The sequence below is a fragment of the Macaca nemestrina genome, chromosome 9 (genome assembly GCF_043159975.1).
Source record: "Macaca nemestrina isolate mMacNem1 chromosome 9, mMacNem.hap1, whole genome shotgun sequence".
Taxonomy (NCBI): Eukaryota; Metazoa; Chordata; class Mammalia; order Primates; family Cercopithecidae; genus Macaca; species Macaca nemestrina.
Window position 1 is genome coordinate 33530664 of NC_092133.1, and position 25662 is coordinate 33556325.

Sequence of the window (25662 nt, forward strand, 5' to 3'; positions counted from 1 at the left end):
GGATCTGAAGTGATTTTACCTTTATTTCCTTCACTTTAAGCCAATCATGAAATTTCACAGTGATTTCTAGGGTGGGGACAGAAGGAAGACAGTGTTAAGAATCATCAGGGCTGTGGCCCAGTTGGCCCGCGGAAGTGCCGGCAGGGTGGCCCCTCAGGGGCAGCTGGAGGAGCATGGACTGCCCCGCTGGAGGGGAGGTGATGTTCCCAGAGTATGAGAGCTGGTATGTGATGTCCTCTGCAGCTTCCAGCTTGCGCAGCTCGATCAGGCTGTTCCCTGTGGTGGCCAGTAAGTTGGCGATCAGCTTGGCTGCCTTGGAATCGCCCTCAGCAGAGATGATGGCTGCCTGTTTCTGCTGCTCAGCCTTTTCTACCACAAATCTGGCGCTCTCTGCTTCTTGCTGAGCCACCTGTTTGGCTTCCACTGCTTCTGTGAACTCCTTCCCAAAGGTCAGATGTGTCAAGGACTTGTCATCCAGGATGAGCCCAAAGGTGGCTGCTCACTCCATAAGGTCATTGCTCATCTGCCTGGAGACCAGCTCTCTTTAGGTGATTAGTTCTCCAGCATCAAAGTGAGCCACCACTGACTTGAGGATCTCGGTAGTGATGGACAGCAGCACACGCTCATCATAATCCTCTTCAATGCTGGTCAAGATGCGAGGAAGCTGGCTAGTGACAGGCCCCCATGTGCACCGTGATGTCATTCTGCATATCTTTGCTATCAGTGATGCCTGGCACATTACATGGTCAAGAACGGCAGTCAAAGATAATTGGTTTCTGTACCCATGGAATGAGAAAGTGAATCCCTTCCCCTACCACAATATTCTGTATTCCACAGAATTGGTCAAAGATGACAGCTCTTTGCCCAGCATCCATGTCATACAGGGCAGAGTTCACCACGTCTCCTGCAACAGCTAAGTCCAGGCCAAACTTGCTGACGGACTCATAACACTTTGGCAGCTATGTTTTCTTCTGCTGGACCCTCTCATACCTGCTTCCACTTTGACCTCCACATAAATTTCCCAGCCTATTTTCAGCTTTTTTGCCCAATTCTTAGCAAGTTTAGATTTGTAATTTTTCTTTTAATTACCCTTTCAAACTGAATAACACTTAGTATTTTCAGTCTGTTTTATTCTCAGGGACATGTTAGCCTCAGCCATAAGCAACTTATACTTTAGTCAAAAGGTGTGCACATTATAAAATTTGGCAAGCATTATTAAATTCATCTAAAAATTTTGTTCCAATTTGTACCCCTACCCCAGCGGTGTGTTTTGTTTTGTTTTGTTTTTCTCTCTCCATATTTCTCACTGGATCATATCAAAGTTTCTTTCTTTTTTTTTTTTTTTTTTTAAGATGGAGTCTCTGTCTGTTGCCCAGGCTGGAATGTAGTGGCATGATCTCGGCTCACTGCAACCTCCGCCTCGCATGTTCAAGTGATTCTCCTGCCTCAGCCTCCTGAGTAGCTGGGACTATAGACACGTGCCACCACACCTGGCTAATCTTTTGTATTTTTAGTAGAGATGGGATTTCTCCATGTTGGTCAGGCTGGTCTCTATCTTCCGACCTTAGGTGATCCACCCGCCTCTGCCTCCCAAAGTGCTGGGATTACAGGCATGAGCCACCACCCCCGGCCCTCATCAAAGTTTTATTAAAGTTTTTGCCAATGTGATAAATGATATGTAATTGTTACTTAGTTGCATTTCCCTAATCAGTAGTAAGTTTAAACATCTATATCTTATCTAAAGTTTTCAATATCTGTGGCATTAGTGCAAGATTCCAGATATTTATATGAATATTTACTTCTTTGCTGCTAGTCTCTTAAGAAAATTTTATTAGCATATATAGCAGAATTTGTATAATATCAAGAGAGAGAAACCCCAAGTTCATTTGTAATTTTCTTTAGGAAAAATGAATGGCAGTGCCACAATTCTGTGGACAAAGTACACAAAGATAAGGGACTCAGAGGCAGAAGCAGTTTGTCTTCAAGTGTTACAGAGCAAGTCCCTCTAGGGGACAGTTGTTACTATTCCATTATTCGAGTGAGAACTCCTGGTTTGTGAGGGCTGGGGCTTTGATTTGTTGTTCATTTCTTTGTCAGCCCTTGGTGAGCCCCTGCAGAGGCCACTGAATTGGCATTTGATTTACTGTTTATTCTCTGAGCTATGGATGGGCTGGTTGCTGTTCTTTTAATTTTACTTAGTTTCACATGTTTTCCCTGAAATCTTCACAGTAAAATAGGTTGATTACAGTTGGGTAAATAGTATATCCCCTAATGTCGTTATGTTCTTTTTCTCTAAAGTATCTTTATGCATTCAGTATTGTTCCCATGAAGCTAATGGATGCAGCAGAACTGGTAAAACAGCCTCCGGATGTCACTGAAAACCCTTACAGAAAATCTGGGCAGGAAGCATCCATAGGAAAGCAAATTCCTGCCCCTGTGGTATGTTCTGATTGAGGGCTGGCATTTTCTGGGCAGGGTTGCCCATTACATGTGTTCTTTTCCTGGTTATAGTTTAGTACATAAGACAAGTTTAATCCTTAGAATCTAAATCTTTTTTTTTCCCTCTTGGGAAATCATGATGATGTTTAGAAAATCTTAGTAGATTTTAACTAAACTTAGTGTTTTTTATTGTAGTTTGGGGTTAACAGTTTCATAGATTAGGTCTTTCTTTGTCCAAACTGGATTCATACGTTTGGGGTTACAGTTTTATTTGTAAAGTCTTTGACTAAAGTTGATTATCGGTTCTTAGCTCTTTAGGCAAGGCCCTAGCAGTTTCATAGCAATGTAATTTGTGATTTTATGATGATTGCCAGTAGGAGCCAGTAGGAAAATAAGATTCACTCTGAAGAAATTCTCTTAAGAGCAGAGTTTTCTCAAATTAATTTTTTCCCCACTAAAGCAAGGAAGGTCAAGTTCTCTTACTAGCATGCACGGTCTGCTTTCTCAGACTTTTCTTTCTTTCCGAGCAACCTTCTCATCTCTCAATCAAGGCTGAATTAGGCTTATTTGACCTGTGAAATTGTATGACTACACTATGTCCCTGTTGAGAGAAAAAGGAAGAGTGAATTTGGGTGGGTTCATGTTGTTCTGTTTTAGGCAAGAATTACTTTATAACTTGCATTTTAACTTGTTTTTCCAAAGAGATGAATTTGGCAGTAGTTTGGGTAAGCATTGATGTGTGACTGAGAGTTCAGGCATCAGAATTGGGAAGATATTTTGCTTCCTTAGAGTATGCAGAAAGGACTGAGAAGAAAGAAAGATATGGCATGGCAGGAATGTTCCCTTGTATGTGAGTGGTTGGCTACTTATCTAAAGGTTGGTTGAATAATATTTAATCTTCTGCATTTGGCCATTCCAGGAAGAATCAGCCTGTCAGTTTTTCTTTGATTTAAATGAAAAGCAGGGAAGGAAGCGTTCATCCACAGGTAGAGATAGCAAATCTCCTCACCCAAAGCAGCCTCGCAAACCTCGTAAGTACCTTTATTCCAGAGGTCTCCTCTGTGAACAGTAACTGTTATTTTGGCTTTTGTTTGGAAAGCAGCATTGCTAAGAGAGCCTCTTCTGGCAGGGGAAAATTGTGCAATGAGTCATTAGGACCAACAATAAAAATAAAATATAAACATGGCCTTGGCTGGGTGTGGTGACTGCACCATCTTACATTCCCACCAGCAGTGTATGAAGGTTTCTGCTTTTCCACATCCCTGTCAACATTTGTTATAGCAATAGCCAGTTTTACAAGATAGCTCTCTCTTTTCCTCTCTCATAAATAGGTATGGTTCTCCAAGGGTGATGCTTTTATATACTTCTTGGACTCTCTGTATTTTTAGCCCATCTACTTGAGAGAGATGAGTTCCTTTTGCTAATTACCATTTAAAGAGATTTTCTTTGTCCTGAAAAGGCAGTCTTCTGTTGCTTATATACCCATATTGGGATAAAAATGTTGATATTCTTGGCCAGGTGCGGTGGCTCACGCCTGTAATCCCAGCACTTTGGGAGGCTGAGCCAGGCGGATGACAAGTTCAGAATTTCGAGACCAGCCTGGCCAACATGGTGGAACTCCTTCTCTACTAAAAATATAAAAATTATCCAGGTGTGGTGGCATGCGCCTGTAGTCCCAGCTACTTGGGAGGCTGAAGTGGGAGAATTGCTTGAACCCGGGAGGTGGAGGTTGCAGTGAGCCAAAACCATGCCATTGTACTGTAGCCTGGGTAACAGAGTGAGACTCCATCTCAAAAAAAAAAAAAAAAAAAATTGATACTCTTTTTATAGCTTCAGATTCAGAAACTAGAGCTATATGAATTTTTATCTAGATTTATGTAATGCCGGAAACTGATTCACACTAAGTGTAATCCCAGCACTTTGATAGGCCAAACAGCTGGATCACTTGAGGCCAGGAGTTCGAGACCAGCCTGGCCAACATGGTGAAACCCTGTCTGTACTAAAAATACAAAAATTTAGCAGGGCGTGGTGGCACCCACCTGTAGTCCCAGCTCCTTGGGAGGCTGAGGCAGGAGAATCGCTTGAACCCGGGAGGTGGAGATTGCAGTGAGCCAAGATCACACCACTGCACTCCAGCCTGGGTGACAGAGCAAGGCCCTGTCTTAAAAAAATAAAATAAGACTGGCCTGACTTTTAGGCTGTTCTGAGGCGCTTCCTGCAAGAACTATGGGAAAAGCATCTTTCCTTTATGTCTGTAGAACATGATGAGGTAAAGAGCCTCCAAAACCAATATAGATTCATAAAAGAATGATCAAACTCAGAGGAAGGACTTTAAAGGTGTTTCATTGAGATTCTCTTTCTTCGTCTTTTTGTTTCATGGAAGAAGCTGACCTTAGGAGGGTAAATTTTCCAGGGTCATCGCTAATGGCGTAGTTGGGGCTATAATTAGGGCTCCTGACACCCTGTTCAGTGTTCTTTTGTTGTAGCCTGTTGCCAGTTATGTGCTACTTTAGTCAGTGTGTGATTTTGCACTTGTGGGTTACCTACCTGTGGATTGGTTACAAATTCGAATGGAAGTTTAATTTCATTGAAAATGTTTATAGGGGGTCATAGTGAGGAACATAGGCTCAGCCCATTGTGGCAGTGTTGTATACCAGTCTTTTCAGGATATAAAAATCAGATAAGGCTAAGTTCTGTGGGGTGATTATATGCTGTGCTTGGACCATAGTAACACCCGGCTTTCTTTTACATGAAGCTCAGCCTCCAGGACCCTGCTGGTTTTGCCTTGCTAGCCCTGAAGTGGAAAAGCATTTGGTGGTCAACATCGGCACACATGTGAGTTACTTCCTTGGACCTTTATAGAGAAGGAGATGCCTATTTGTTTTTTTTTTTGTTTTTTTTTTTTTTTTGAGACTGAGTCTGGCTCTGTCGCCCAGGCTGGAGTGCAGTGGCCGGATCTCAGCTCACTGCAAGCTCCGCCTCCCGGGTTTACGCCATTCTCCTGCCTCAGCCTCCGGAGTAGCTGGGACCACAGGCGCCTGCCACCTCGCCCGGCTAGTTTTTTGTATTTTTTAGTAGAGACGGGGTTTCACCGTGTTAGCCAGGATGGTCTCGATCTCCTGACCTTGTGATCCGCCCGTCTCAGCCTCCCAAAGTGCTGGGATTACAGGCTTGAGCCACCGTGCCCGGCTGGAGATGCCTATTTGTTTTTTAGTAACTTTATTGAGGCATAATCTACATATAACATTTACCCATGTTTAAGTGTACGATTCAGTGATTTTCGTAAGGTTACTGAGTTATGCCACCATCACATAGTATAGTTTTAGAACATTTTTATCATGGCAGTAAGATCTCTTATGCCCATTTACAGTTAATCCCTGTTCCCAACTTTAGCCTCAGGCAGCAAGTAGTCTACTTACTATCTCCATAGTTTGCCTTTTTTGGGCATTTCTTATAAATGGAATCATACAACATGTAGTCTTTTGTGTCTAGCTGTTTTTACTTAGCATCATATTCATGAGGGTCATCCATGTTGCAGCATGTATCAGTATTTCATTCCTTTTTATTGCCAAATCATACTCCAGTGTATAGATACACATTTTGTCTATATCCGTTCATCAATTGATGGACATTTGGGTTGTTTCTACTTTACGGCTATTAGAAATAATGCTCCCATAAAATATCTGAATAGAAGTCTTTGTGTGAATATATGTTTTTATTTTGGATACACCTAGGAATGGATTTGCTAGGTTATATGGTAAATTTATGTTTAACTTTTTAAGAAACTGCTAAACTGTTTTCCAAAATGACTGCACCATCTTATATTCCCACCAGCAATGTATGAAGGCTTCTGCTTTTCCACATTCCTGCCAACATTTGTTATAGCAATAGCCAGTTTTACAAAATAGGTCTCTGTTTTCCTCTCTCATAAATAGGTATGGTTCTCCAAGGGTGATGCTTTTATATACTTCTTGGACTGTCTGTATTTTTTAGCCCATCTACTTGAGAGTGATGAGTTCCTTTTGCTAATTACCATTTAAAGTGATTTTCTTTGTCCTAAAAAGGCAGTCTTCTGATGCTTATGTACCCGTATTGGGTTAAAAATGTTGATACTCTTTATAGCTTCAGATTCAGAAGCTAGAGCTTTATGAATATATATATATTTTTTTGAGATGGAGTCTTGCTCTGTTGCCCAGGCTGGAGTGCAATGGCGCAATCTCAGCTCACTGCAGCCTCTGCGTCCCGGGTTCAAGTGATTCTCTTTCTTCGTCTTTATGTTTCACGGAAGAAGCTGACCTTAGGAGGGTAAATTTTCCAGGGTCATTGCTAATGGCATAGTTGGGGCTATAATTAGGGCTCCTGACACCCTGTTCAGTGTTCTTTTGTTGTAGCCTATTGCCAGTTATGTGCTACTTTAGTCAGTGTGTGATTTTGCACTTGCTTCCCAAGTAGCTGGGATTATAGGCACCTACCATCATGCCCGGCCAATTTTTGTATTTTTAGTAGAGACAGGGTTTCACCATGCTGGCCACGCTGGCCTCGAACTCCTGATCTCAGGTGATTTGCCCACCTCAGCTTCCCAAAGTGTTGGGATTACAGGCGTGAGCCGCCACACTCGGCCTATTAATTTTTATCTAGAATTATGTAATGCTGGAAACTGATTCACAGTAACTGATCACATCAAAGATAAAATTTCAGTTTTGCTTAGTAGTGGAGGGTGTAGCTTACTAATGACAGGAATACCCATATTCACACTCCTGGTGTGAGTACCTAGGAACCCAAGATGATGATAAGGTTGTTTGGTAAGTATTGAATCAGACTCTGAGAACGGGACGGTCTTGAGTATGATTTTATTCAGGTGATGGAAAGCTTGAATGTGTGTGTCTCATGGGAAAGTCATTCTACTTCACATTTCCCCAGATACTTTTGCTTGTGTAGGGCTGGATTAGATATTAAATAATACCCGTCTTCGACTCTCATTTCCCTGGGGGTTTTCTATAGACCATTGTTCTTTTTCATTCATTTAGAATGAAGAAAGCTTAATTTTTAACACTGTAGTCACTGATGACTGGAACTGGATGTTCCCCAGGATTCCTGAGGAAAATATTTACAAGCTGTTTTTGTTTTGTGACAGTTTTGGGAGGTGGGGCCTAATAAGTGGTGATTAGGTCATGAGGACTCTGCCCTCATGAATGGATTAATGTTATCACAAGAGTGGGTTATCATGAGAGTGGCTTTGTTAAAGTGAGTTCAGGTCCCCTTTTGCTCCTTTACTCTTACCCTTACTTGCCCTTCTGCCATGGGGTGATGCAGCACAAAGGCCATTGCCAGGTGTCAGTGCTATGCACTTGGACTTCCCAGTCTACAGAACCACAAGCCAAATAGATTGCTATTCATATAAATTATAGTCTGTGGTATTCTATTATAGCAACACAAGATGGACTAAGACAATTCCTTAAATGTATAGTGCTTCTGAAGACAGGTGCTGTCATCCATTTCTCATTGATTTGTTCTACTTTTGGTTTCCGGGATTGATCCTTTCAACTTATCCTAACAATCTGAGGACTCTTTTTTGTGTCTTCCTTCCTATAGACTGACTAGAGTTTCAATTTCATCTTGTACTTTAAGGCGGTTACTCTTCTGCCTGTGTTGTTTCCACCTGCAGAGTCTCAGTCTTTTACATTTTAAAAAATGTCTTGGCCGGGTATGGTGGCTCACGCCTATAATCCCAGCACTTTGGGAAGCTGAGGCGGGTAGATCACGAGGTCAGGAGTTCATGACCAACCTGGCCAAGATGGTGAAACCCTGTATCCGGGCGTGGTGGCGGGTGCCTGTAATCCCAGCTACTCAGGAGGCTGAGGCAGAGAATTGCTTGAACCTGGGAGGCGGAGGTTGCAGGCCGAGATGGCACCACGGCACTTCAGCCTGGGGGACAGAGCGAGACTCTTGTCACAAAAACAAAAAAAAGTCTTAATTAGTGGCACACTCCTATCTCTAGGGGGAGCACTAATGGGGTCAAGGCCTGTGACTCAGCTGAGCCACAGAACCTATTGGATGACATCTTGGATGGAATAAGAGCAAACTTGAGAAGCTCTAGCTTTTACAGCAGTGCCCTTTTTGGATGATCTCTTTTGCATCTTTTTTCCTTTTTGCATTAGTTTATGCCATTTTTCTCTCCCACACAATTTGTATAGTAAGGCAGGCTTTGAATTGCCTTCTGTTTGGGAAGCTTCTGTAGGTTCAAGATCACACGCAGGAGATAAGAGATTTGGAATGTGTGACATAGCTCAGTGCTGCTCTAGGCCTCAGTGAGAAGTGACTTTTCTTTTCCGTTCATCTTTCTGTTGTCCAGGTTATCTAACTCAGGGTGTGGGCCTGGGCAACAATCAAGGAAATCTGTTTTCTTCTCATCTAGGCCTGAAACTAGAGGGGAAAAAGGTCTTGTTTGTGGGCCAACCCAACATCCCAAGTAGGCCACATGAGTATTTCAGCCTCAAGTCTACACTGTCCTTAGGTAGAAACCGCTTACAAACCTGTAATGACCTTTGGGTGTCTGGGGAAGGGTTTGGGATCTCCTCCCTGCAACTTTTCTTTTTGATTGCCTTTTTTTGTTTGTTAAATTTTTTTCCCCGGCTTTCTCTTTGCCGTGCCTTCCTCAAAGGTAGTACATAGAATTGTGCTGATGGTCCATAGCCACAGATTAGTTAAAAGGTGGAAGGGCTGCTGGCAGTCTAAAAAATTATTGCAAAATCAATGCATTTTATTTATGGGGAGAACCATTAGTTCAGGTCCTATTTATACATGGTTAGAGATAATTCTAGTATAGAACAGATTAGAAGGCGAAATTTTGAAAGAGAGAGGAGATTAGGCAAGTGTGAAACTTCACAAAAATTGCAAGTACAGGATTAGAGATGGTGCAGAGGAGCTATTTAGTTTAGACATCATTACCTAAAGAATGCGTATCATAATAGAAAAGCTGATATTTATGACAGTGACCTTCTGACAAAAAAGCTAGAAGACTCAGGCTTCTAGAGTAACCTTTTAAACAAATACAATATAAAGTGGTTATTATAAAAATAAAAAAAAAATTTTAGTGCCTATGAGGTTTTCATCAACTTTAGTCATCTGGAAAATTAACTTTGTCAACATGCCCGGTCCTCTCTGCCAAACAAGTCAAGGACAATCATGCGTTAGTATCCTTCCAATACATATCCTGTCATTCTATTGGACTTTCTTATTTAGATGAGAAATTATTCCCTCCTTCAGCCTTAACTTTGAGCCCACCACACTAAGAGTATACTTGGGATAAATTTTTTTTTTTTCCCCCCCGAGACAGTCTTGCTCTGTCATCCAGGCTGGAGTGCAGCGGCACGATCTCGGCTCACTGTAACCTCCGTCTTCCAGGTTCAAGCAATTCACCTGCCTCAGCCTCCCAAGTAGCTGAGATTATAGGCGTGCACCACCATGCCCAGCTAAGTTTTGTATTTTTAGTAGAGATGGGGTTTCACCTTGTTGGCCAGGCTGGTCTTGAACTCCTGACCTCACGATCCACTCGCCTCGGCCTCCCAAAGTGCTGGGATTACAGGCATGAGCCAGTGCGCCCAGTCTAAATAATTGTTTTCTAACATATCTATGTTTGCCTATACTGCTACTCAATGGGCCCTTCTGTGCTCACTCATGGCATCTTCCCATCAGAGAATATCTGAGTGGTAGAACATTCTTGCATGTTTTGGTTTTTACAGAAATATTTTTAGTTGCCATTAAAGGCTGACATCCATTGTTGGAAACCATTCTTTTCTGCCTCTTTGGATGCATCTGAGTTTGAAGTTTTACTTTCCTTCTACCCCATTAGGTTGTATGTTTGCTTTTGTTTTGTAGAGTTTAGTCAGCAGCTTAAGGCTTAGGAACATTAGATACTAAGCATGCCATCTTAGCCTTTTTTGTGAGCCCAAAGAGTATATTTGGGGGTGAGGGGTGGGAATGAAAGTTACTGGGGAGGCAGAAAGTGGTCATTTTCTTTCTGAGATGGAGTCTCACTCTGTCACCCAGGCTGGAGTATAGTGGCATGATCTCGGCTCACTGGAACCTCTGCCTCTTGGGTTCAAGCAGTTCTCCTGTCTCAGCCTCTCGAGTAGCTGGGACTGCAGGCACATGCCATCACAGGCCTGGCTAGTTTTTGTATTTTTAGTTAAAATGAGGTTTCACCATATTGATCAGCCTGGTCTGGAACTTCTGACCTCAGGTGGTCCACCTGCCTCGGCCTCTCAGAGTGTTGGGATTACAGGCGTGAGCCACTACCCCAGCCGCAAGTGGTCATTTTGAAATCAGAAGTTGTATCTTTTTGTGGTTGAAGGTGATAAAAACTGAAAAACTGTTTTCAAGTTTGGAGCCTGGGAGGGAAAACGCAGCGATTTGTTCTGGTCTCCCTCAGCTCAGTGTGTTTGAAGCCAAAAGCCTGTTTGTGTGCCTCTCCCAATTCATTTACTCCTAGTTCATTTGCTACTTGTATAGAAATTTTTTATGTCTAATTTGATTCTTTAGCGGATACTTGAGAACATTGTTGCTGCAATCTCTAAAATCAGAGTTTTTAAAGAAAGAATTTTTATTAATAACCTCAAGTACTTCTCCTACATCCTGAGACTCACTCTTTGTATAGGCTTTTCTCCCTGCAGAATCCTACATGCTGTATTGATGTCTCAATTCTGTGTGCTGCTTCTTCAGTGCTACCTCGCCCTGGCCAAAGGAGGCTTATCTGATGACCATGTCCTCATCCTGCCCATTGGACACTACCAGTCAGTGGTGGAGCTTTCAGCAGAGGTGGTAGAAGAGGTGGAGAAGTATAAGACCACACTGAGACGGTTCTTTAAGAGTCGAGGGAAACGGTGTGTTGTATTTGAGAGAAATTATAAGAGCCATCACCTCCAGCTACAGGTAGGTGATCTGTTCATAGAAATGTGGAAGGGCACTATGGGGACCTTGATATTGGTAAATAAATATTTAAATAGGCCGGGCGAAGTGGCTCACGCATGTAATCCTAGCACTTTGGGAGGCCAAGGTGGTTGGATTGCCTGAGTTCAGGAGTTCGAGACCAGGCTGGGCAACATGGTGAAACCCCGTCTCTACTAAAAATACAAAAAAATTAGCTGGGCATGGTGGTGGGCGCCTGTAATGCCAGCTACTTCGGAGGCTGAGACAGGAGAATCGTTTGAACCTGGGAGGCGGAGGTGCAGTGAGCTGAGATTGTGCCACTGCACTCCAGCCTGGGTGACAGAATGAGACTCCATCTTAAAAAAAAAAATTTAGGGCCGGGCGCGGTGGCTCAAGCCTGTAATCCCAGCACTTTGGGAGGCCGAGGCGGGTGGATCACGAGGTCAGGAGATCGAGACCATCCTGGCTAACATGGTGAAACCCCGTCTGTACTAAAAATACAAAAAACTAGCCGGGCGTGGTGGCGGGCGCCTGTAGTCCCAGCTACTCGGAGGCTGAGGCAGGAGAATGGCGTGAACCTGGGAGGCGGAGCTTGCAGTGAGCCGAGATCGCGCCACTGCACTCCAGCCTGGGTGACACAGCGCGAGACTCCGTCTCAAAAAAAAAAAAAAAAAATTTAAATAATGTTTAGCTTTAATATTTAAAGTATTTAATATTTTTATATTAATATTTAAATAACGTTCATTTAAAAAGTTTTTAAAAAGTATCTGGTGGTAACCCAAGAGACTTCACAGGGAAGTGTGTGGTCAGTACGTGTAAAGAGCATAGATAGTAAGTTCTTTGTTTAGAAAAGGAATGGGTAGTTGAGGAAGTTCCGAGGAAGTGCCAAAGAAGATGTGCGGCTTGTTGGATAAGAATTTAGAAGAAAGTGAGTATTTTGTGTGGAGGCCCAGCATGAGGGAAAACTTAGTGGCAGGAAATAGTCTCAAAGCCTACATGGGGCTAGCAGCTCAGAAAATCAGATTGTAGATCATTTGTAGTTGTGGTGGTTTTCTTTTTGGCACATTTGTTAAGTTTTCAAATGGGCCTAACTCTGCCACATATATAATATCGGAGATGGCAAAGGCTTGTGACAGAGATATCTCTCTTAAGCCTTTCCTGCATCAGAGAATGGCTCCCACATGTGGCAGGCTATCTCATAAGTTTAAGTCCTTACAGACCGGCTGACACAGGCTTGTCTGGCCTGAGGAGATTCTGTGCTGAGGGGTGTTTCTCTACCCCTGTGATGGATTTGCTACTTCTCAGAGACCGTGCAGGCACAACTTCTCGGACCTGTACAAAGAATTTCTCCTTTCTCCCCAACCCCCAGGTCATTCCTGTCCCAGTCAGCTGCTGTGCTACTGATGACATTAAAGATGCCTTCATTACCCAGGCCCAGGAGCAGCAGATAGAGCTGTTGGAAATCCCAGAGCACTCTGACATCAAGCAGGTGAAACGGGATGGTGATATTCAGGGAAGAGTAAAGATCTGTTTTTTCTGTTGTTGTTTCTTTGTGTTTTTGAGACAGAGTCTCGCTCTGTTGCCCAGGTTGGAGTGCAGTGGCACAATCTTGGCTCACTGCAACCTCCACCTTCCAGGTTCAAGTGATTCTCCCACCTCAGCCTCCCTAGTTGTTGGGACTACAGGCATGTGCCACCATAACGTGGCTAGTTTTTGTATTTTCAGTAGAGACGGGGTTTCACCATATTGGTCCGGCTGGTCTCAAACTCCTGACCTTGTGACCTGCCCGCCTCGGCCTCCCAAAGTGCTGGTGTTAGAGATATGAGCCACCCTTGCCCGGCAAGATCTGGTTTTTGACATGTTGATCCTAAGGTGCTATCAAGGCATTCCAAAAATGTTATTAAATAGGCAATGGGTCGGGCATGGTGGCTCACACCTGTAATCCAACATTTTGGGAGGCCAAGGCGGGAGGAGCACTTGAAGCCAGGAGTTCAATACCAGCCTGGGCAACAAAGTGAGACACCTTGTCTCTACAAAAAATTAAAAAATAAGCTGTGCATGGTGGCATGTGCCTGTAGTCTTAGCTACTCAGGAGGCTGAGAGTCAGGAGGATCACTTCAGCCTAGGAGTTGGAGGATGCAGTGAGGTATGATTGCACCACTGGACTTCAGCCTGGGCAACATAGCAAAACCCTGTCTCAAAAAAAACCAAAAAAAAACAAAAGAGGCAGTGGACAATTTGGAACTAGAGTACTGGGTATTGACTAGACTGGAGGTGAAGAGGGCATTACTCCAAAGTTTAGTGCTTTCCTGGGAAGAGCAAGAAATTAGAATTTCCTAAGGTAGGAACTTAGAAGGATGGATGCCACTGGGAGGATATTGGTAGTATCTTCCAGTTAGGCTTTTTAAGCCCTAGTTCCACTAAGTGGCTTGGGATCTGTAGCAACATACACATCTTTTTTCTTGTGCATTTAGACTGAATTCTTTGCCTAGAGATAAACAAGGATTATAGATTTTTAAAGCATTATTGGACATCCTCATACAACTCTGTTTATTTTAGATTGCACAGCCAGGAGCAGCATATTTTTATGTTGAACTTGACACAGGAGAAAAGCTTTTCCACAGAATTAAAAAGAATTTTCCTTTGCAGTTTGGAAGGTATGTTTTTCTTCTTTTCAATGTATTTTCACTAGACTTTGTATGAACAAAGTGGTGGGTACATGGGACAATTGATAAAAAGCTAAATTGTAAACAGTCCTTGCCCCAAAGGACCCATGGTCTTAGGGCAGATGTTTACATATATGACAGTAATGTAATGTAGAGTGTGAAGAGTACCATGACAGAGTTTTGGAGAATAATGTGCTGTAGAAATTCAGAAAAGGGACAGCTCATTTCTACTTGGTGAAAACCTTCATGAAAGTGGCAAAGTTAAACCTGAGAGTCATATTTACAGGGCAAAGATTGGGGTGAGGGCATTCTAGCCAGAAGTGCTAGGGAACTTTAATTGAGCACATACTCTGTGCCAAGAACTGTGCCAAGAACTTTACACATACATGACTCATTTAATCTTCACAGCTCTGTAAGGTAGGTACTGTCATCCCGATTTACCAGTGTGGAGAATGAGGCTCTAGAGTAGTGCCCAGTAGACTTTTCACAACGATGGAAATGCTCAAATACATGCACTGTCCAATACAGTAGTGACTAGCCATTTGTGGCCACTGAGTGCTGAAATGTGGCTAATGTGACTGAGGAACTAAATTTTTGATTTTATTTAAGTAATTAGAATTTAAATTTAAATAGCCATACCTGGCTTATGGTTACCCCACTGGATAGCAGGCTGTAGAGAGGTTAGGTAACTTGTCTGTAGTCACACAGTAGTAGGTTCAAATGCAGGCCTGTTGGACCTCAAAACTTAGGTCTTAACCTCAGTATTCTACAGTATGGTAAAGGCCTGGAGGAGGCTTCAGTTCCTTTCCTCGTATCAGGCAAAACATGACCGCAAAACCATAGAGGGAGTAACATAACTTAGGCAAAGATTGAAGATGGGAAGTTGCTGACAAGAAGATACGGTTTGAAGGGGAGTGGAAAGTGTGTAGAAGAGAGTATCTGATGCTGGTGTCTGTGATTTGCAGCTATTTCTTCTCCTCTAGTTAACAATGGGCTTTGAGTGAGCCTTGAACCTGTCTTGGACTAATTCAGAAAGCCTCCAAGAGACTGCCGCTTTAGATAAGTCCAGTAAATGTAGTTGTCTGCATTTTTCAGAAAGATAAATGGGAACAAGTGTGTTACGAGCTTTAGACATCTGACATGATTTTTTGTTGTTGCCTCAGCAACAGATGCAGTTATGAACATTGACAACATAAGCACACGATTGCAGATACACATAGGTGTATAAAGCACACAAAAAGGAGATTCTCTGAATGTTTTGTGCTTATGATAGTTGTATTTTCAGTATTGAGTAATTATCAAGATACTAATTTATAGTTATATAGTATTTTATAGTGAACAAAATATTTGAAATGGCATTTTTTTTTCAGCTGTACAAGAAAGGTAGTTCTATTTTCTTTTTACATTTGAAATAGGCTCAAAGTTTGCCTATTGAAAAGAGCATAGGTTCTTTTGACTTTTAGAGCATTTGTGATTTGTTTCTAACTCTTCTATTTATTGTAACTTCAGAGTGGAAAATGAACCACATAAATGTGTAATAGAATTATTTCTAATATATCAAAATAAATAAAAATATAAAGCAATGGCAATTAGAAGGCAGCTTGTGTGTGTGTGTCTGTATGTAGTTATTCCTTAGTCCTAAGAACCAAGATAAGTTGTTTTGTTGATATTGGGCTTATGCTGCTGTTATGTGGGCCTGAGTCCCCTAGAAGGAGAGGCAGAGGAGTTTTAAATCAGAGTGGGTACGACTAGGCTCCTGACTCTGCAAACTCCATGTCTAGTTGAGGTGACAAAACTACAGTTTAAGGCAGGTTGTAATCACAGTTAATATGGTACTTTGTGTTATCTCTGTACCTCACAAAAACCCTGTATAGTGGGTATTCTTATTTGCATTTCATAGGTGAGGAAATCAAGACTCAGAGATGAAATCATCTGTCTGAATCATAGATAGCAAGCGGCAAAGCTGGAAATGGAATCCAGTCTCTGATCTTTCTCACACCAGGGCCTGCCCTTTTTCTACTATGTGGTGTTGCTTCTCTAAGTACCAATAATATAGTTCCGAGTTTTTTAAGAGAGGGAGAAGCAAGTGGGGTTTGAAGGATCAGGAAATAAATAGTACCTGAGCTGGTCATTTAAAATGGGTATGATTTGATCAATAGTATGCCAGAGATGGCACTCAGGGCAGGAGAGCAAAGTCAGATAAATCTGCATACCTTCCTTGGGTGATGTTGAGGAGAACTCAGGCTTTTAGTTTCCATTTTGACTTCTTTGTGCTCTTTCTGCAGGGAGGTCCTGGCCAGTGAAGCCATCCTTAATATTCCTGGTAAATCTGACTGGAGGCAGTGTCAGATCAGTAAGGAAGACGAGGAGACCCTGGCTCGCCGCTTCCAGAAAGACTTTGAGCCCTATGACTTTACTCTGGATGACTAAACAAAGGGAAGACCTTTTTATGAACTTCATAGGAAGTAGTAAAGCCTTTTTCTTTTTTTTTTTTAATTAGAAGAATTTTTTTTGAGACAAGGTCTCGCTCTGTCACCCAAGCAGGACTGCAGTGGCGCAATTTTGGCTCACTGTAGCCTCAACCTCCTGGGCTCTAGAGTTCTTCCCACCTCAGCCTCCTGAGTAGCTGGGACCACAGGTGCATGCTACCATGCCTGGCAAACTTTTTAAATTTTTGGGTAGAGGGTAGAGACGGGGGTCTCCCTGTGTTGCCCAGGCTGGTCTATAATGCCTAGGCTTAAGGGATCCTTCGCCTTGGCTTCTTAACCTGCTGGGATTACAAGCATGAGCCACCATTCCTGGCCTAGAAGCATATTTTTAAAGAAACTACAATCTCCCATGGGGACTGTTTCCCTGCCTCTTTTGTGCAGTCCCATGGAACTTGCCTGCAGCAAGAGGCCTAAGATTGAATCTTTTTGGGGAAAAGTCATTCTAGGATGAAAATCCTATGTTAAGGCTGGGCGTGGTGGCTCAAGCTTATAATCCCAGCACTTTGGGAGGCCGAGGCGGGCAGATCACAAGGTCAAGAGATGGAGACCATCCTGGCCAACATGGTGAAACCCTGTCTCTGCTAACAGTACAAAAATCAGCTGGGTGTGGTGGCTCACACCTATAGTCCCAGCTACTCAGGAGGCTGAGGCAGGACAATTGCTTGAACCTGGGAGGTGGAGTTTGCAGTGAGCCAAGGTCGCACCACTGCACTCCAGCCTGGGTGACAGAGCGAGACTCTGTCCAAAAAAAAAAAAAAAAAATCCTATGTTAAAAGTCGCCAGGCACAGTGGCGTAATCCCAGGACTGTAATGCCTGTAATCCCAGGACTTTGGGAGGCCGAGGCAGGTGGATCACCTGAGGACTGGAGTTTGAGACCAGCCTGGCCAACATGGTGAAACCCCGTCTTTACTAAAACTACAAAAATTAGCTGGGTGTGGGGCCAGGTGCTTGTAATCTCAGCCACTCGGGAGGCTGAGGCAGGAGAATGGCTTGAACCCGGGAGGTGGAGGTTGCTGTGAGCCGAGATTGCTCCATTGCACTCCAGCCTAGGTGACAGCGAAACTCCATCTCAAAAATAAAAGAATAAAAGTATGTCTGTCATCCAGCTTCAAGTACAGCTTGTGTATATCAACATTTTCAAAAACCTTTAAACTACCAAATGAAATCCAGATGTTTTTCCATGGTTGAGAAGTGTCTTGTGTTCATGTTGCCTATGACCATTGAAATGAAGTAGTATGTGTAATTGGAGGGGCTAGAGCTTTAGGCCCAGCTGTTCCAGAATCACACAGGGCGGTTTCTCCCTGAGCAACCCAAAGTGGAGAAGGGATCCAAGGCTTTTGCTACTTTTCTCTTAAAGCATTCATCTTATTCATAGAGAAGAGCCCATTTAGTCCTTCAGATATTTAACTCTTATGTGCCAGGCATTTTTCTAAGCTCCAGGACCATAGTCTTGTCCCAGTATGGTCCCTGTTGTCCCAGAGATTACAGTTTAATGGGGAAGAGAAAGGACAGATTTAAAAAAAAAAAGGATAAATTGTGCTTTGGATATTGTTGTTTTATGTGCTTGATATATCTAATGTGTGTCTTTTGTGCTGGTGGGCAGTTCTAAACTCATTGGTACCTGGGTTGGTTACAGGGCTTTGGAGATCATCAAGGTATAGGCCATAGGTGAAATTAAGATAGGGTAAATACAGTCCTGAGCTGAAGATGATTGCCTAAGAAATATCAGTTTGTGTTTTGTTTTGTTTTTTTTTTTGGAGATGGAGTCTCGCTCTGTTGCCCAGACTGGAGTGCAGTGGCCAGATCTCAGCTCACTGCAAGCTCCACCTCCCGGGTTTACGCCATTCTCCTGCCTCAGCCTCCCGAGTAGCTGGGACTACTGGTGCCCACCACCACGCCTGGCTAATTTTTTGTATTTTTAGTAGAGACGGGGTTTCACCGTGTTAACCAGGATGGTCTTGATCGCCTGATCTTGTGATCCGCCTGTCTCGGCCTCCCAAAGTGCTGGGATTATAGGCTTGAGCCACCACGCCTGGCCAGAAATATCAGTATTTAAGGAGGGCTTGAAAATAGTGATCTAACATTTACATGGAGAAGGAGCAAAGAGAATACTACATAGTAGGAGCAAAAAGAAAAATATTTTTACCTTTATATTGGGCACTTACAGTCCAGACACTGTTTCATTTAATCTTCACAAAATCTCTGTGAGGTAGGTATTACCTCTATTTTACATGAAAAAGAATAAAAACTGAGACTCAGAAAATTGAAGATTGTGGAGCCTGGGGTCAACAGGCTTAGGCTTTTTAAAAATTTGAAGGCTGGTCGAGGTGGCTCACGCCTGTAATCACAGCACTTTGGGAGGCTGAGATCAGGAGTTGGAGAGCAGCTTAACCAACATGGTGAAACCCTGTCTCTACTAAAATAGAAAAAAATAGCCAGGCATGGTGGCACGCACCTGTAATGCCAGCTACTTGGGAGGCTGAGGCAGTAGAATTGCTTAAACCCGGGCAGTAGAGGTTGCAGTGAGCTGAGATCACGCCATTGCACTCCAGCCTGGGTGACAGGAGTGAAACTCTTGTCTCAACAACAAAAAACAACTCAAATTACCCATGGCCCTGGGAATGGGGGCATTTAAAAAGTTAACAAAGGGAACCAACCTGGTTTCCACAAAGATGGCCACTTCCGGGTCAGCCCAATCATCAGTATCCCTGGGTCCTCAGTATCCCTTCCTCTTTTGAGTGGGAATTATGAGATTACAGCCCCACCTATGGAAATTGAGCACACTAGCACTGGCCATGCTGTACATACGTCAAATGAGAGGGCTTCATACTGTTATAACAATCTGTACCACAATTCTCTGTGCGGTCTGCCCAGCTCTAAATGACATGTCCTCAGAGGCGCCATCATCTCCAAGTCCATGGAAACCATGCACTTATAGAAACCAGAACCTCCCATACCACATGTTACTAATGACCTACAACATCGACTTGGTCTGTATCATGCAGTGCTCAACATTCTGGTTGCAGCATCACATTTCTCAAGAATTTGATTCCATGCTGACTCCTTTACTTGGAGTATTGAGATTCCCCAGGTACAGTGAAAGTATGAGCCTCTCAAATGGAAGACCAGAAGCTGGTTCTCCTATGCTATGTCAATCCGCCACCCGGAAGCACTTGCTGCACCAACAGCATTCCCAAAGCTTGCCTCTGCAGCCCTGCAGCACCCATTAGAAACACTTCTCACAATGAACTGCTGTGCTGGCAGAGCCCTAACTGGACTGCTGGACAGCAAGCTCTGTGAGGCATCTAGGAAAAAAGTTCCCGAAATCCCGAGAAACATTCTTCACTCCGGAATAGCGTCACATCATTGAGTCATTTGGGATGACGGGGCATATCATGGAGCAGGTGTATTGGGAAGTCAGTGAACAGTAAGGCTAATTCATTAGTGGGCCTGCTGGCGTAGTATTTTTCCAGTTCCGCAGCCTTTAAATCATTGGTGGTCTTTAGCGTGCCGGATCAGCGGGTGGTGGAGTTGGAGGATAGATGGCAGGGATCTGAAGAAAGGTGAAGTGTAGACGAGTGGAGACAATGTGAAGTTTAGAAAAGACTAATTGCCGGGCGTGGTGGCTCACGTCTATAATCCCAGAACTTTGGGTTGCCGAGGTGGGAGGACTGCTTGAGGCCAGGAGTTCGGGACCAGCCTGGGCAACGTAGCAAGACCATGTCTCTACAAAAAACAAAAAAACCAAGCGAGGTGGTGCGCGCCTGCAATCCCAACTACTTGGGAGGTGGGAAGATCGCTCAATTCCGGGAGGTCGAGGCAGCAGTGAGCCGTGATCATGCCACTGCACTCCAGCCTGGGCAACGGAGCAAGACCCCATCTTAATTAAAAAAATATATTTAATACAGGAGAGACTGGACTGCTTTGAAAAGTGGATTTGATGGGAATGCGAGGTTTGGAGAGATCTTATGTTTTCCAAGACTTGAAAAACATTGTGGTTCCGTTCAGCCCTCCCAGAAAATACCTAGGGAACTTAAAGAGCGGACCGAGTACCTGTTCGTTTCCCCACCCCTTAGCCGGCAGGGCTCCGGCGGCGCCCTGGGAAAACGTAGGGAAGGGCCGTTCTCGCAGCGGTTACCGGAAGTGACGCATTCATTCTCGCGAGAAGGAAGACGCGCGAGCGTCGGCGGCCCGGAACCGGCCTTGGAACAGCGGCGGAGCCTGAGGCCGCTTGCCCTCCCGCCCCATGGAGCGGCCCCCGGGGCTGCGGCCGGGCGCGGGCGGGCCCTGGGAGATGCGGGAGCGGTTGGGCACCGGCGGCTTCGGGAACGTCTGTCTGTACCAGCATCGGGTGAGGCGGGGCGCGAGAGGGAGCGGCGGTGGGTTTGAGCGTCTGTGGAACACAGGGCTGACAGTGTGGGATAGATGGTTAGTGGGACCTTGGGCAGTATTTGTGGGCCAGTAGGCTTGTGTGTGTGTATGAGAGAGAAAGATACTCTGCCTGTGTGTCCAAAGTTGTATCTGAGGTACTGGGCATAGATAGAGCTGTTGCGGGGAACTTGGGTATGACTGTCAGGCTGTGACCAGGTGTTTAGTGAGTGTGACAGTGCGCGTGTGTTTCTGTGAATGTAGAGTGTCAGGGTGTGTGAGGCAGATGCACGTCACAGTGTGTATGTGTGAGCACGAATGTGTGAGAAGAGGGTTGAAGGAGACTGCCTGTTGGAATGTGTGCGTCCGTGTGTTTGGGTCCGTGTGTGCGCTTGCTTGCTTGGAGGCCGTGTGATATCAGTGGGGACTGCAGTAGACAAGGAAGGCTTCATGATGGGTCCAGAGTTAAACCTTTGGAAGTATGGATGGGCTTTGGAATTGGGGATGTATTCCAGGTCGGGACAGTATGAGGGTAAGTTGGTGCAGATCATGGCTTCAAACGGAAGGCGATATTAATAGATTGGAGATGGGGGGCGCTCCAGTCAGTGGAGGACAGTTAACATCAGACTCAAGAATTTTACTTTGATTTAATAGAGAATGTTTAACCATTGTAACAGCAGTTTAAAAAATAATATTTGGGTCATGTTTGTGTGTTTGTTAGTTTTTGTTTTCGAGACGGAGTCTCACTCTGTTGCCCAGGCTGGAATGTAGTGGCGCGATCTCGGCTCACTGTAGCCTCCTCCTGGGTTCAAGCGATTCTCCTGCCTCAGCCTCCTGAGTAGCTGGGATTACAGGCGCCCGCCACCGCGCTGGGCTAATTTTTTGTATTTTTAGTAGAGACAGGGTTTCACCATGTTGGCCAGGCTGGTCTCGAACTCCTGACCTCAGGTGATCCACCTGTCTCAGCCTCCCAAAGTGCAGGGATTATAGGCGTGAGCCACTGCGTCAGGCCTGGGACATGTATTTTTTGTTATAAAAAATGATAATCAATAAAAGCTGTGAACCCTTTCCCCAGAAAAATGCACAGATGCACATCCACGCAACCATGCATTGCCATTTGAGAGGTTCATGCTTTCCTAAAGGACATTTTAGGTAAATAGACCCCGGACTAACACTTCCTGTAATACAGGCTTTGTTTTGTTCCCTATAAAATAGGTATAGTATAATACTTGCATGCATCATGGGTTTGAGAGTTAAATAAAATAATAATGTATGTAAAGCTAAATACAGTACCTGACCCATGAAAGCCCTCAACTGTTAGCACCTGCTGCTACTTTGTTGTTGCTGCTATGATCATAATGCTCCTCATTAATTGGCCTTAAACAAGGAAATGTCAAGATTAAAAGTGTTGTTCTAGGAAAATGGTTTTGTGAAGGATAAATTTGAGTGGAACAACATGTGGGACAAGATGAACAGTTAAGATTTTACTAAAATGCCTGGGCTTGGATTGTGAATAGAGAAATGAATTCAAGAGGAAAAGTAATAATTTGTTATCTAAAGGAACATGGGTGTAGTGAGAAAGCTCATAATTTGGGGTGGGAGAAAGGGGAGATAGGTGTCTACTTTGGAGAAATAGGCATGTTTAGGGTAATTAGAATGACAACTGAAACTGATAGAACTGAGGAAGTTTTGTGAACCAGGTTTCTAGATAGGGTGTGGGAGAAAATCTTGGAGAAAGAGAATGGAAGGTGAAGGACTAAGGCATTAAATCCTGTGATAGCAGGATAAGTAGTAAATTTAATAATTCTCACCATCAGAGGGAATATAACACACTAAAAAAAAAAGTGGGAGCCAAGTGCTTCCAGTGGCATGTTGCCTGTGTTACCTAAGCCTGCCTATAGACTGATCATAAGGAAAAAGGATGCATGCTGGCAGCTTTTGTGACTTCTTTTTTTGGTCCCTGGGTGGGGATGGATGAATTCATCACTTTTTGTTTTATTATGGTAAAGTATACATAACACAACATTTATCACTTTATTTTTAAGTGTACAGTTAGGTAGCATTAAGTATATTGATGTTGTACAGCCGTCACCCTATCCCCAGAATATTCCAGCTTTTTAAGCACATAACTTTGTTGTTGTTGTACATCTATAAACTGCCCATAGAACATTCTTTGCGAAAAGGTAGAATTTCACAGAGTGGATGAAATATAAATTAAGGAGTTGAAGGATCTTACAAAGTGGGATTTTTGAAATAGATAACTTACTGCTCCATCAACATGAGCATTTAGGACTCAGTGCTGTTCATAGCTGTGCCTGATTCTCATCTCCATGGTGGTAAAGGTCTGCATGGGACATAGATATAACTGGCCACCTGCTCATAACAAAAGGAAGACTGAAGGGAGTGAGACCTGTGGGTAGGCTAGCTTGTAGTCTGTCCTATTTTCCTTCTTCTCTATGCACCAAGTATCATCTTATCTCTAGCCTTTTTTTCCTCTCAGCCCCCAATTCACACTACCCTATCCAAGCTGTGTCTTCCTTCCCCACCTATAATATATTTTTTTCTCTCCTGGCCCCTGGGCTCTTCTCTCTTTATTCATACACAGCCTTTATTACAACTCTGGTTTGTGTCAGAGATTACATATGTTGGAAATTCTTTTGAACTCTCTTTGTGATATCAGAAACATAGTGTAGCCTGTTTTGCCCTGGCTGCTGTTTCTGAGCTGCATTATTAGTGTTGCCAGAATATGATGGGATCTGGCTATTTCCTGTAATGTGCATCAGAATGGGTTTAATTTCAGTCAGAATTGGCTAAATTACTAGTCACAGGCCAGAGATGTTAGGTTCATTGTGTAGATATGGAAACAGAAGTACACTCATTGGTAGGATTTTTTTCCTTCATGTCATTTGAAATGCATACATTAAGATTGGAGTTTTTTGCTTTAGGCTTGGTTATATTAAAACTTTCTCTTGCTGTTTGGAGTCCAGGAAGCCCTGAATTACCTTCTTCATTCTAGTTATGCTGGGAGCTGGGGCCCATGTTAGTTGTCTTGATTAAGCTCTGAATGGAATTTGCTGCGGAGACAGGATCTTTTTTTTTCTGACATTACACATGAGAGAGAGTTCCAAAGAGACCTGTTATAAAATCAGTTTCAGTCACTTTTCCCTTGTGTGCTGTTATGTGTTCGAAGGTCAGTTTTAAAGCATTGGTGTAATAGTCTCATGGTTTATCTTTTTAAAAAAGCGTTGCTTCAAGAGAGCTGTGGATAAATATATTTAATTAGTAAAGCTAAAAAGTTTTGTTTTAGGTTATTTCTTTGGTAGCAAATAAATATGCACAAGAACCTAATTTTTTTTTTTTCTGCTGATTTTCTATTTTGGCAGGAACTTGATCTCAAAATAGCAATTAAGTCTTGTCGCCTAGAGCTAAGTACCAAAAACAGAGAACGATGGTGCCACGAAATCCAGATTATGAAGAAGTAAGTGTACTCCTTGACTTATATTCCCCTGGTTCTACAGCCCAACCAGATGTCATCATCGGGAAAGAGACCAGGAATCCACTCTTCTCAGGATCTTTTTGGGAACATGTATTTTTTTTCTCTCATTAAATATATTATGTTTCAAATAACATCACATTAGGATTAAGAAGGTTTAGTTAAAATCAGCTAGGACACTTACACACTGTTGGTAGGAATGTAAAATTGTGCAGCTGTTATGGAAAGCAGTATGGTGATTCCTAAAAAGTTAAAAATAGAATTACCATATGATCCAGCAATTCCATTTCTGGGTATATACAAAAATGAATTGAAAGCAGGGACTTCAAGAGTAATTTGTACACTCATATTCATAGCATTATTTTTCACAATAGCCTAAAGGTAAAAGCAACCCAGTATCTACCAACAGAGACATGTATAAACAAAATGTGGTGTACTCATGAAATGGAATATCATGCAGCCTTAAAAAGGAAGGAAACTGACACATGCCACAGCATGGATGAATCTTGTGGAGATTATGCTAAATGAAATAAGCCAGTCACAAAAAGACAAATACTGTGTTATTCCACTTATATGTGGTACCTAGTCTAGTCAAACTCACAGTGGAAGAAAGTAGAATGGTGTTTGCCAGACAGTGAAGGGACCAGCAAATAGAGAATAATTTTTAATAGGTGCGGAGTTTCAGCTTTGCAGAATTCAACAGTTTTGTGCAGTATAGTGATAGTAGCAAAACAATGTGGAAGTATTTGATGCCAGGCTGGGCACGTTGGCTCACACTGTAATTCCAACACTTTGGGAGGCTGAGGCGAGTGGATTGCTTGAGCTCAGGAGTTCGAGACCCGCCTAGGCAACCTGGCAAAACCCTATCTCTACAAAAAATACAAAAATTAGCCGGGTGTGGTGGTACATGCCTATAGTCCCAGTTACTCGGGAGGCTGAGGTGGGAAGATTACTTGAGCCCAGGAGGTCGAGGCTACAGTGAGCTGAGATCACACCACTGTACTCTAGCCTGGGTGACAAGAGCAAGACCCTGTCTGAAAAAAAAGGAAAGCATCTGATGCTGCTAAACCATACACTTAAAAATGGTTAAGGTGGTAAATTTTATGCTATGTGTATTTTACCACAATCAAAAAAGTATTTCATTTCAGTTAACAAAAGTCAGTTAGGGTATGGTGGCTCACACCTATAATCCCAGCACTTTGGGAGGCCAAGGTGGGTGGATCACCTGAGGTCAGGAGTTTGAGACCAGCCTGGTCAACATGGCAAAACTCCATCTGT

General features: G+C 43.3%; 2 protein-coding genes, 1 non-coding gene and 1 pseudogene across 16 annotated transcripts in view; 3 read left to right on the plus strand and 1 right to left on the minus strand.

Annotated features, from left to right (window-relative positions):
* The window catches only part of LOC105478494 (CWF19 like cell cycle control factor 1), a 35693-nt gene extending 18065 nt beyond the window's left edge, over positions 1 to 17628 (plus strand). For 6 of the 10 annotated variants that reach the window (XM_071069303.1, XM_071069299.1, XM_071069295.1 and 3 more), the window contains 7 exons: positions 2299 to 2439; positions 3359 to 3470; positions 5195 to 5274; positions 11161 to 11370; positions 12737 to 12856; positions 13927 to 14024; positions 16319 to 17628. In XM_071069303.1, the coding sequence (XP_070925404.1) occupies positions 2299 to 2439; positions 3359 to 3470; positions 5195 to 5274; positions 11161 to 11370; positions 12737 to 12856; positions 13927 to 14024; positions 16319 to 16463 (906 nt within the window). In that variant the 3' untranslated portion in view covers positions 16464 to 17628. The remainder of the gene's footprint in view (positions 1 to 2298; positions 2440 to 3358; positions 3471 to 5194; positions 5275 to 11160; positions 11371 to 12736; positions 12857 to 13926; positions 14025 to 16318) is intronic. The other 4 variants (XM_071069300.1, XM_071069297.1, XM_071069301.1 and 1 more) reach the window with 2 other exon arrangements.
* Positions 78 to 2086, minus strand: LOC112426051 (prohibitin 1 pseudogene; annotated as a pseudogene).
* On the plus strand, positions 12406 to 12552 carry LOC112426057 (small nucleolar RNA SNORA12). The gene has a single exon (XR_003017322.1). It is a non-coding gene; the product is annotated as a small nucleolar RNA SNORA12 (small nucleolar RNA).
* Positions 17629 to 20705: 3077 nt separating the features above from the next.
* The window catches only part of LOC105478402 (component of inhibitor of nuclear factor kappa B kinase complex), a 43347-nt gene continuing 38390 nt past the window's right edge, over positions 20706 to 25662 (plus strand). For 2 of the 5 annotated variants that reach the window (XM_011735669.2, XM_011735673.3), the window contains exons 1-2: positions 20706 to 20874; positions 24275 to 24369. In XM_011735669.2, the coding sequence (XP_011733971.1) occupies positions 20770 to 20874; positions 24275 to 24369 (200 nt within the window). In that variant the 5' untranslated portion in view covers positions 20706 to 20769. Of the gene's footprint in view, positions 20875 to 20911; positions 21424 to 24274; positions 24370 to 25662 lie in introns of those variants that run through there. The other 3 variants (XR_985292.3, XR_011607699.1, XM_011735671.3) reach the window with 3 other exon arrangements.